Genomic DNA, 12,396 nt, shown 5'->3' with positions numbered 1-12,396 from the left:
CTGGGTTGGGAAGATCCCCTGGAGGAGGGCATGGCAACCCACTCCAGTATTCCTGCCCGGAGAATCCCCATGGACAGAGGAGCCTGGTGAGGTACAGTCCATGGGGTCCAAAGAGTCAGACACAACTGAGTGACTAAGCATAGTACAGCATATACTCCAATCACGATCCATAACAAAGTGCAAAGAAGAATGAAGAAAGCTTCCAGAGTGATTCTATTCTTTGAGGCTAGATTGTGGACTATTAGGAGAATTAAGGACATACTATCACAGAAATACAGTCATCACACAGAACTCTTTGATGCAAATTGTAGTGATATTTTTTGCATCTATCTCCTGAAGCAAAACAAATAAAAGCAAAAATAAACAAATGTGACCTAATTAAAAGGAAACTCCTTGGAAGAAAAGTTATGACCAACCTAGATACCATTTTCAAAAGCAGAGACATTACTTTGTCGACTAAGGTCCATCTAGTCAAGGCTATGGTTTTACCTGTGGTCATGTATGGGTGTAAGAGTTGGACTATGAAGAAGGCTGAGCACTGAAAAATTGATGCTTTTGAACTGTGGTATTAGAGAAGACTCTTGAGAGTCCCTTGGACTGCAAGGAGATCCAACCAGTCCATTCTGAAGATCAGCCCTGGGATTTCTTTGGAAGGAATGATGCTAAAGCTGAAGCTCCAGTACTTTGGCCACCTCATGCAAAGAGTTGACTCATTGGAAAAGACTCTGATGCTGGGAAGGATTGGGGGCAGGAGGAGAAGGGGACGACAGAGGATGAGACGGCTGGATGGCATCACGGACTCGATGAACGTGAGTCTGAGTGAACTCCGGGAGATGGTAATAGACAGGGAGGCCTGGCGTGCTGCAATTCATGGGGTCGCAAAGAGTCGGACACGACTGAGCGACTGAACTGAACTGAACTGAATGACAAATTGAAAAGACAACATACTGCCAGCAAATCTGGAAAACTCAGCAGTGACCACAGGACTGGAAAAGGTCAGTTTTCATTCCAATCCCAAAGAAAGGCAATGCCAAAGAATGCTCAAACTACCACACAATTGCACTCATCTCACACGCTAGAGTAAAGAAATGCTCAAAATTCTCCAAGCCAGGCTTCAGCAATATGTGAACCATGAACTTCCAGATGTTCAAGCTGGTTTTAGAAAAGGTAGAGGAACCAGAGATCAAATTGCCAACATCCGCTGGATCATCGAAAAAGCAAGAGAGTTCTAGAAAAACATCTATTTCTGCTTCATTGACTATGCCAAAGCCTTTGACTGTGTGGATCACAATAAACTGTGGAAAATTCTGAAAGAGATGGGCATACCAGACCACCTGACCTGCCTCTTGAGAAACCTATATGCAGGTCAGGAAGCAACAGTTAGAATTGGACATGGAACAACAGACTGGTTCCAAATAGGAAAAGGAGTACGTCAAAGCTGTATATTGTCACCCTGCTTATTTAACTTATATGCAGAGTACATCATGAGAAATGCTGGGCTGGAAGAACCACAAGCTGGAATCAAGATTGCCGGGAGATATATCAATAACCTCAGATATACAGATGACACCACCCTTATGGCAGAAAGTGAAGAGGAACTAAAAAGCCTCTTGATGAAAGTGAAAGAGGAGAGTGAACAAGTTGGCTTAAAGCTCACCATTCAGAAAAGTAAGATCATGGCATCTGGTCCCATCACTTCATGGGAAATAGATGGGGAAACAGTGGAAACAGTGTCAGAGTTTATTTTTGGGGGCTCCAATATCACTGCAGATGGTGACTGCAGCCATGAAATTAAAAGATGCTTACTCCTTGGAAGGAAAGTTATGACCAACCTAGATAGCATATTCAAAAGCAGAGACATTACTTTGCCAACAAAGGTCTGTCTATTCAAGGCTATGGTTTTTCCAGTAGTCATGTATGAATGTGAGAGATGGACTGTGAAGAAAGCTGAGCTCCAAAGATCTGATGCTTTTGAACTGTGGTGTTGGAGGAGACTCTTGAGAGTCCCTTGGACTGCAAGGAGATCCAACCAGTCCATTCTAAAGGAGATCAGTCCTGGGTGTTCTTTGGAAGGACTGATGCTGAAGCTGAAACTCCAATACTTTGGCCACCTGATGCAAAGAGTTGACTCACTGCAAAAGACTCTGATGCTGGGAGAGATTGAGGGCAGGAGGAGAAGGGGATGACAGAGGATGAGATGGCTGGATGGCATTACCAACTCGAGGAACATGAGTCTGAGTGAACTCTAGGAGTTGGTGATGGACAGGGAGGCCTGGCGTGCTGCAATTTATGGGGTCACAAAGAATAGGACATGACTGAGCGACTGAACTGACTTACTGAATGCAAGGAAATATTTGCAAATGATATGATCAATAGGGGTTAATATCGATAGTATGTAAACATCTCATACACTCAACATCAAAAAAACAAACAACCCAATTAAAAAATAGATAAACTGAATAGATATTTTCCAAGGAGAACATTCAGGTGGCTAACAGGCACAAGAGATATTGCTCAACATTCTTAATCATTCAGAGAAATGCAAATTGAAACCACAATGAGATGATCACCTCACACCTGTCAGAATGGCTATCATCAAAAAGAATACAAAAACCAAGTTGGTGAGAACATGGAGAAAATGAAATCCTCATACAGTTGATGGGAATGCAAATTGATGCAGCCACTGTGGAAAACAGTAAAGAAGTTTCTCAAAAAACTTAAGATAGAACTATCTTACGACCCAGCAATTTCACTCACGGGTAAATAAATATCTGAAAAAAACAAAAACATGGTTCAAAAAGATACAAACACCCCAATGTTCATAGCAACATTATTTACAGTTGACAAGATATGGAAGTAACCTAAGTGTCCATCAACAGATGAATAGATAATGATGATGTGGTACGTAGACACACACACACACACACACACACGCACACAATGGAATACTACTTAGACATAAAAAGAATGAAATTTTGCCATGTGCAACAACATGGATGGACTTGAAGGGTATTATGCCAAGAGAAATAGGTCAGAGAAAGACAAATACTGTATGACACCCTTCTATGTATAATATAAAAAATATAACAAACAGTGAACATAACAAAAAAGAGATTCACAGATATAGAGAGAGCAGGAGGGAATTAAGAGGTATAAATTATTATGTATAAAATAAATTATGAGGATATATTGTACAACACAGGGAATATAGCTAATATTTTATAATAACTATAAATAGAGAATAACTTTAAAAATTGTGAGTCACTAAGTAGTATACCTGTAACTTACATAATATTGTAAACCAACTATACTTCAATTAAAAATTCAAAAATAAAAATACTGACAAAGAAAGAAAGACAGTATCCTGACTTAATAAAGGACCATGGAGAATGCCTAATCCAACTTCATCACTTTACAGTGAGGAACCAGAGGCCAGGTTAAGCAATCGCCTTACTTGGATCCCCTGCATTCCCTGCATTGGCAGAAAATTATTTCATCTCAGAATTTTTACTCAAAACAAATAAATGATAAACAAGTAACTATGATATTTTATTAGTTCAATAAATAAAGGTTCTCCTATTTCACATGTAAAAAACCAAACCTCAACTGTTGTATTAAACAACTGAAAAGAAAGGCACACAACCTGTGTAAGTCTTCTTGTGTAAGCCTGTAAAGGCCCCAGTTAAAAACCACAAGGTCAGCCCTCAATCGTTCACTGATCCATTCTTCTTTTTATTCAACCAACATTCACTGAAGACTATCCCCCTGACGCTGGGAGGTACTGGTGACACGTTAATAAGGCACCACTCGGTCCTTGTTCCCCATCTGGGGGGGAGTGACAAGCTATGAGACAAATCGGCCCAAGTGCGGCTGGAACTACCTGTCCTGACCGGAGTCTCAGGGGCAGGGCATCAAGCGGAGCTGACGGGAGTCGGGCCATGCGGGGTGTAGGAGTCCAGACGAAAGGCAAGGACAGTAATATACGTTTGAGGAAATAATTTGAATTGAGCCCAATTCAAGAAAAGAACAAGGAGAAAACCAGAAATTCAAATGGTCCAGCCTGCAGATAAAAGTAAATTCCATCCAAGTACGAGATACTTTGTCAGCCCGACTCCTGCACACCTGACAGGCAGGAGGCATTCAGTAAACAGTATCTGGCCAAGGAGGAAGCCCTCTGTTCAAGCTACGGAGCGGCGTCAGCACATTACCATGTACCGTCCGGGGTCCAGGTCTCCCATCATGCCTTTCAGGTGTGTGTTTTCAGTCCTGACAGCTTTGTACCTTGTATCCAACATCTGAAAGGAGATTAGTAGTTAAAAGTGAATGTAAAGTTCGTAATAAGAGCCCACAATTCTATGAAAATCAATTTTACTTTGTTGATATAAATATTTTCTAAGAGTAGGAAAGGGAGACCCTTAGGCAGGTGCATCATAAATCAGGTGTCCTCATTCAGTGCTCTGATCTTCGGCAGGCCCCACTGCACCCTCCTTTCCTGGTTGCTGCCAAATTAAAAACAAACTATACTGATTGATTACCCTTTCCCATTCCCAAATTCCATTTCTCACTTCTGTTTTTTTATGGTATGCAAATTATCACCAGAAAAAAAAAATCACAATTTTAAAAACATGCTTGAATGACACTGTCCATTAAGTTTCTTCATTACCTGATTAATTTTTACAACATGCAAACATGATTTCATGTTGTTTTGTTCTTCCTGATACTCCTGCCAAATTTCCTTCTTTTTTTTGTGACTACTTCATTTTGTCTCCTAATTTATTTTCTCCCTAATTTCTTCTACTTGACAGTACTTAGACACAGCATCTGCCCTTTTATTTATCTAGGGCTCATTTCTACATAAAGCACTTTCCTTAAAAATATTTACTTTTGTAAATTACAAAATATATTCTCCTTGACAAAAGTCTAAAAATATAGAAGAGTATAAAGGTTAAAATTAAAACCATTCATAATCCAACCACCTTGATCACTTGCTGCTGCTGCTGCTGCTAAGTCGCTTCAGTCGTGTCCAACTCTGTGCGACCCCAGAGACGGCAGCCCACCAGGCTCCCCCGTCCCTGGGATTCTCCAGGCAAGAACACTGGAATGGGTTGCCATTTCCTTCTCTAATGCATGAAAGTGAAAAGTGAAAGGGAAGTCGCTCAGTCGTGTCTGACCCTCAGCGACCCAATGGACTGGAGCCTTCTAGGCTCCTCCATCCATGGGATTTTCCACTGGTAACACCTGTAAAATATCATTTCCTATACAGTGCAGCCAATGCTATCATCCCATCTATGTAATTTTCCTGTGTATTTTACAGGTTAATCACAGTTTAAGGCTTATAAGAGGGCAAAGCCAGAATATTTTCTTATTTTTACAATACATCGGATTTAAATAGCCCTGTTATTGACTTTTTGCATGGACTGTAGCCCACCAGGTTCCTCTGTCCATGGAATTCTCAAGGGAAGAATACTGGAGTGGGTTGCCATTCCCTTCTCCAGGGGATCTTCCCAACCCAGGGATCAAACCTGGGTCTCTCGCATTGCAGGCAGATTCTTTACCATCTGAGCCACCAGGGAAGCCCCAGTAATTGTCATAGATCTAGAAAATTATTGAATGGTGCTCTCAAAAGCTATATTTGGGGTAACGGACAGAGGAGCCTGGTGGGCTACAGTGCATAGGGTCGCAAAGAATTAGACACAACTAAATGACTAAACCACCACCACCACCACAGGACTGAGGGAATTTCAAAATAAATAGGAGGGGAGGGAAGAAGGAAGGGAAGACTTAGAAGTCACTTGCAGTATCTGAACAGTAGGATGTTATAATTGCTGTTTTTTCCCCATGAACCATGCTATATGCATTAAGTGAATATTCAGGGTATATGAGCTAATCTTCATTTTCAATATCCATTTTTCAAAATTCTAAAATAAAGATATGAAATGGGAATGAGAAGTGTTCACGAAAAGCTGGAGCAAAAGCCCTTCTTAAGTTAAAAATGTTAATTGACGAGAACTAAGGAAAACAAATTCAGGAAGCAATCTGTGACTACTGCATGCTGCTACTGTTGGGGGTGATCACATGGGTCATAAGAAAATGATAGTCTGAGATTTACAGAAATTATCATGTGCTGTCACTTGTTTCCCTGGTTTTTGGTTGATGACACTTTGGGCTATCTCACCAAGGTGTTATGTGACTCCACAAGGCATTTCTGTGCTGCTAGACTCAAACCATAGAAGAAATAGAACGCTTTCCGTAATCAGTAAGGAAGGTGACTCTCTGCACTGAACAAAGGTGACCTGGACAGGCGCTCCTGCCCCGTGCATACCTGTTGTTTCGATAGCATTTTCTCTTTTATCTCTAACTCCATTTTTAACTGTCTTTCCAGAAGGGCAGCTTTCTTCATGACAGTTGCTATAGTGATCTCCTTCTGATGAAGCTCCTGTGTTAGGTCAGAGATTTCATTCCTCATTCTTTCCTGCTCAGAGCTGTGGTACTCTTCCTCCTGATAGAGATGACTTCTTATCTGCAGCAGATATTTTCCAGAAAACAGCAAGAAATCCTTCAGAAGGCAGCTGAAAGGGTTCACTGGCCATATGCTGTCTTTCTACCCTACCTTAAACTTAGGCAGACCCCACCTTACCCCTCTTTTCTGATCAATGCAGAATTTAAAAGATACTTACAATAATGATTCATTTACTTGTTCCTTCCACTTTCAAAATTTCTTTTTCACTTCTACTTCCTATTGTATACAAGTCATCACCAACTACTAATACCACTTTGATGACTACTTTGACAAGAAGGTAGGGAATGTATTATCTAGCACTTTGCCCCTAGCTTCACTGACGTATACTTGGTATATGAAAAACTGCACACAGTTCATGGATAAAATCTGGTGAGTTTGGACATAGACATAATAATCATTACAGTTGTCTTTAAAAGTTTCTCCATGTCCCTTTGTGGTTTTATTAATAATTTTGTGTGTGTGGTGAGAACACTTTTCTACCTTTCCAACAAATCTTTATCCGTACTGTTGACTGTCGCACTGTGCTGTGCAGCAGACGTGGAACTTACTTGTCTTGTGTAACGTACTTTATACCCATTAAGCCACCGCTCCGGGCTTGGTGCCACAGAAGAGTGCTGGACCTTCCACCCACAGACGGATGAACCAGTTTTTAGGGAGAAAAAAGTTGGCTCAGAGAAGGGACTTGCTCAAAGTCATAAAGCTATTAACTGGAAGAACGAGGTATAGAACTTAGGACTGTTGGCTCTAAATTCCGTGCTTTATTTTTTGGACTAAATTGTGCTGTACTATTTGTGACTGAACACTGTGTTTTTCAGAATCATGTTATAATAAATTTCAAACTTCATGTGTTCATGAAAAAGCGCCACCCACTTTTCTTAGCCTGTGGAATCTCATATTCTTAACCTCCCATGGTAGAAACTGCTGGGTCATCCTGGACTCCTCCCCTCCCTCATCCTCCCAAATCAAGTCAGGTAGGAAACATGGTCCTTCTGTTTCAGCCTCTCCTAAGTCCTGCCTCTGCTCTCCATTGCTACTACCTCTGTCTTAGTTCAGCCTCCTCTCATCTGCCTAGAAATCATCTGCACTCCTGTGGACCACAGGCCTCCAGGCTCCTCTGTCCATGGAATTTCCCAGGCAAGAATACTGGAGCGGGTTGCCATTTCCTTCTCCAGGGGGTTTTCCTGACCCAGGGGTCAAATCCATGTCTCTTGCATCTCTTGCATTGCAGGCAGATTCTTTACCACTGAGCCATCTGGGAGGCCCTTAGAAATCCTTCACCATTTCTAATTCACTGTCTCTGATTCTTGAGGTTCTGAGATAAAGTACATAATTACTGCTCTCAAAAAAAGAAAATCACAGTCCATTAGGGGAAGCAGGAAAATAAACAGTTACAACCGAGCGCAGCAACCAGTACCAGCAGCTTGTGGTGGAGCAGTGCTTACTCCAGCCCGTGGGCATCAGGATAGGTCCCAGAGGAAGGGGCTTGGGACTGACACTGAGGGGTGAACAGAAGCCCAAGGGAAGAGAGAGGTGGGGATGGGCTCCCAGGCAACGAGGGCAGCGAAGGAAAGGGGTCAGAGGGAGGGGCACGCTCGGTGAGCCAGAAGCAGCCTGACGAGGCTTGACTCAGTGCGCTGTGAGAAGTAAGGCTGCAGGTTAAGCAGGGTCCATGCACAAAGAGATTTATATGAATTTACACCAGGGAACTTACTTCAAAAACTTTTTTTCATTTCTTCTTTAAAAATTTCAAGACATAATCTCTAAAAGATTAAGAGTGTGTTCTCTCTCTTCAAACATAACCAGAATAATGTCTAAAAGATATTAACAACTCTTCAATATCATATAATACCCAGGCAGTATCAAATTTATATTTGTATTAGAGGTGTGATAAATGTTTTTCAAATTTATTTGTTTGAATAGAGATCTAAATGTGGTGCACGTATTGAGACCAGCTCCTATATTTTTAAAGCCTCTCTTTGTGCCTGCATGCGTGTGTTCTCTAAATACTCTACATACATCATTTTACTTAATCCCCACAATCTCTATTTTCCAGATTAGATAGAAAATCAACATATGTAACTGTTCATAAGTCACATTCCTGGTAACAGGCAGTCCGATTACACTGTGCTATGTAACTTGTCTGAGTAGAGCCCTGGAATGTGGTTCCCACATTGGAAAAAAGCCAGAGTGGGATGACCTAACATGGAAAGTACTTAGGTCAGGAAGGCAGGTGGTCCAGCTTCAGGCTTCATACCACCAATCTCTCACCTGGATCTATTCTTTACACTAACATTTTTAGAATTTCAGAGTTGGATGTAACCTCGGAAATCATGTGGTCTAACTCCATCATTTAAAAAAATAAATGAAAAAATGAAAAAAAAAAAAGACTCTCAGGGAAGGAACTGACTGGGTCTAAATTACCCAGTCGTAAGAGCAGAAGCATAGACTAGGAGGCTGAAGTACAAGCATGCTCATCCCAGGGCAGTATTACACATCCTGTTTTGTCTCGCATCTCCTCTCTCCAATTTTTTTCCTTACAATTTATCTGATGAACACTGGGGTTGTTCTATAATGTGTCTCAATTGGATTTTATGAGCATCCTTCGGATGTAGAATACACTGAAGAACTATACAAAAAAGATCTTCATGACCCAGATAACCACGATGGTGTGATCACTCACCTAGAGTCAGACATCCTAGATTCTGAAGTCAAGTGGGCCTTAGGAAGCATCACTACGAACAAAGCTAGTGGAGGTGATGGAATTCCAGTTGAGCTATTTCAAACACTAAAAGATGATGCTGTTAAAATGCTGCCCTCAATATGCCAGCAAATTTGGAAAACTCAACAGGGGCCACAGGACTGAAAAAGGTCAGTTTTCATTCCAATCCCAAAGAAAGGCAATGCAAGAATGTTCAAACTACTGCACAATTGCACTCATCTCACACACTAGCAAAGTAATGCTCAAAATTCTCCAAGCAAGGCTTCTACAGTACATGAACAGTGAACTTCCAGATGTTCAAGCTGGATTTAGAAAGGGCAGAGGAACCAGAGATCAAATTGCCAACATCCGCTGCATCATCAAAAAAGCTGGAGAGTTACAGAGAAACATTAACTTCTGCTTTACCGACTATGCCAAAGCCTTCGACTGTGTGGATCATAACAAACTGTGGAAAATTCTTAAAGTAATGGGAATACCAGATCACCTGACCTGCCTCCTGAGAAATCTGTATGCAGGTCAAGAAGCAACAATTAGAACCGGACATGGAACAACAGACTGGTTTTAAATTGGTAAAGGAGTACATTAAGGCTGTATATTGTCATCCTGTTTATTTAACTTTTATGCAGAGCACATCAAGTGAAATATCGCACTGCATTAAGCACAAGCTGGAATCACGATTGCCGGAAGAAATATCAATAATCTCAGATATGCAGATGACACCACCTTTATGGCAGAAAGTGAAGAGGAACAAAAGAGCCTCTTGATGAAAGAGAATGAGGAGAGTGAAAAAGTTTGCTTAAAGCTCAACATTCAGAAAACTAAGATTATGGTATCTGGTCCCATCACTTCATGGCAAATAGATGGGGAAACAATGGAAACAGTGACAGACTTTATTTTTGGGGCTCCAGATCACTGCAGATGGTGACTGCAGCCATGAAATTAAAAGACGCTTACTCACTGGAAGAAAAGCTATGACCAACCTAGACAGCATATTAAAAAGCTGAGACATTACTTTTCTGACAAAGGTTCATCTAGTCAAAGTTATGGTTTTTCCAGTAGTCATGTATGGATGTGAGAGTTGGACTATTAAGAAAGCTGAGCACTGAAGAACTGATGCTTTGGAATTGTGGTGTTGGAGAAGACTCTTGAGAGTCCCTTGGACTGCAAGGAGATCCAACCAGTCCATCCTAAAGGAAATTAGTCCTGAATATTCATTGGAAGGACTGATGTTGAAGCTGAAACTCCAATACTTTGACTACCTGATGCGAAGAACTGACTCCTTAGAAAAGACCCTGATGCTGGGAAAGATGGAAGGCAGGAGGAGAAGGAGACGACAGAGGATGAAACAGTTGGATGGCATCACTGACTCCATGGACATCAGTTTGAGTAAGCTCCAGGAGATGTTAACGGACAGGGAAGCCTGGCGTACTGCAGTCCATGGGGTCACAAAGAGTCAGACGCGACTGAGCAACTGAACTGAACTGATGTAGCTTAACATGTTCTTAAAATAGCACTTCTAAAATGTGGGAAAAAATGAATATACTATCATGAAGAAGGAGTAAGGTATTTTTCTTTTATTATTTTCACAACATTTAGATATTAAAGCATGTTATAATTCAAAACTCTTTAAATGAGTTTAATTTACCTAGCTCTAAATGACTTTCGGCTTTATTAAAAATGTCAATTTTATCACAAAATTAGTGACTAAAAATCATTCTATATTGAAAAAAGAGAAAAATAAAATACTTACAAGAGTCATAATATATGGCTATTGTTGGTTTTATTACAGAATGAAATGCTCTCTCCAAACACTTCCTGGAAACTATAGCTATTTATACACAATTTATTTGCTAGCTTTTCTGCACAGCAGTGTGTCATCTAGAGGTCTCCCAGAGCCTGTGCAGAGATTTGTGCCTGGCATTCTCTCCCTCCATATCAAAACTAGGCAGAACCAGTAGATTCCATCTGTCACTAAGCTGTATTACTCTACCTAAATCTATAAGGTTAAGAACAGTATAACTATACTTTGGGAGGCTTTAATCAACCTTTTATCATAAGGTATTCACTGGAGTCTCCAGTAAAGAATAGTTTTACAAATATTTTAAAATATCAGTAAAATCAGTTCCAGGAGATTATGTGAAAAACATAAGAAAAATGTTCATTAATTCATAACAACTTTTTTATAATTAATAGTTGCCTCATAGTCAATTTTTCAGGAGATGGGACTTGTCTTTAACATTATTGTATTTCCTCAGAAATAAGCAGAATAGCACTAGTCCTGAAGTGAAGTGAAAGTCACTCAGTCATGTCCGGCTCTCTTCGAGCCCATGGACGACAGTCCATGGAATTCTCTAGGCCAGGATACTGGAGGGGGCAGCCTTCTCCTACCAACCCAGGGATCAAACCCGCATTTGATCCCCAAGGTCTCCCGCATTGTTGGTGGATTCTTTACCAGCTGAACCACCAGGGATCCTACTAGACACTCAATAAATGTTTGTTCAATTTATACAAACAACAGAATTTATGACCCTATACAATTATGGGAGCCCTCAGCGTTAATATTGATTTGGTTGCTAAATATTTCTTCTCCCTCATTGTGTTCAGGCACTGGGCACTGGATGATAATTCAAAGCCATGCCCAGGTTTTTCCTACTTTTAACTATTGTTTAGACTATACAATAATGAATACGCTGTGTAATCCTTAAACCTAAAGAATAGCGAAGTGAGCAGCAGCCATGATAAACTTACGGGGAAAAAGCTACTTTGGAATTTTACTAGAGGAAGAAGAGAAGGTAACTTTGTAGGAGAGTTGAAACCCACAGGGTCTTCCAGGGCAGTGTCCAGGTCTTATCCATACTCCTGTTCCCAGCTGCTGGCAAAGTACTTGCCACATGTTCAGTGTAACCAACAGAAAGAGCAGCGAACACCTATTAGGTGCTTCCCCTGAGCTAGGGAGGCCATGTTCTAAGCACTTTACTTGCATTATTTTCTGGATTTTAACTTAAAGGAAGAGTATGAACTCTAGAGCCAGACTGCCTGGATTCAGATCTGGCCTCTGCCACTTAATAGCTATAATATTGGTGGAAATTACTGACCTTCTCTGTGGTTTAGTTTCCTTAAATACAAAAGAGGACAGTATTAGTACCTACTCTATCAG

At 40.8% G+C, this 12,396-nt stretch overlaps 1 protein-coding gene across 1 annotated transcript in view; it reads right to left on the bottom strand.

The window, feature by feature from the left end:
- Positions 1 to 12,396, bottom strand: part of DEUP1 (deuterosome assembly protein 1) — a 127,478-nt gene that overhangs the window by 49,566 nt on the left and 65,516 nt on the right. The window contains exons 9-10 of the mRNA XM_068977397.1: positions 6,323 to 6,520; positions 4,209 to 4,295 (exon numbers count right to left, since the gene is read on the bottom strand). Coding sequence (XP_068833498.1) covers positions 4,209 to 4,295; positions 6,323 to 6,520 — 285 coding nt within the window. The remainder of the gene's footprint in view (positions 1 to 4,208; positions 4,296 to 6,322; positions 6,521 to 12,396) is intronic.

This window comes from Capricornis sumatraensis, chromosome 8 (assembly GCF_032405125.1).
Source record: "Capricornis sumatraensis isolate serow.1 chromosome 8, serow.2, whole genome shotgun sequence".
In the NCBI taxonomy this organism is placed as follows: Eukaryota; Metazoa; Chordata; class Mammalia; order Artiodactyla; family Bovidae; genus Capricornis; species Capricornis sumatraensis.
This window is presented reverse-complemented; position numbering and strand designations above follow the sequence as displayed.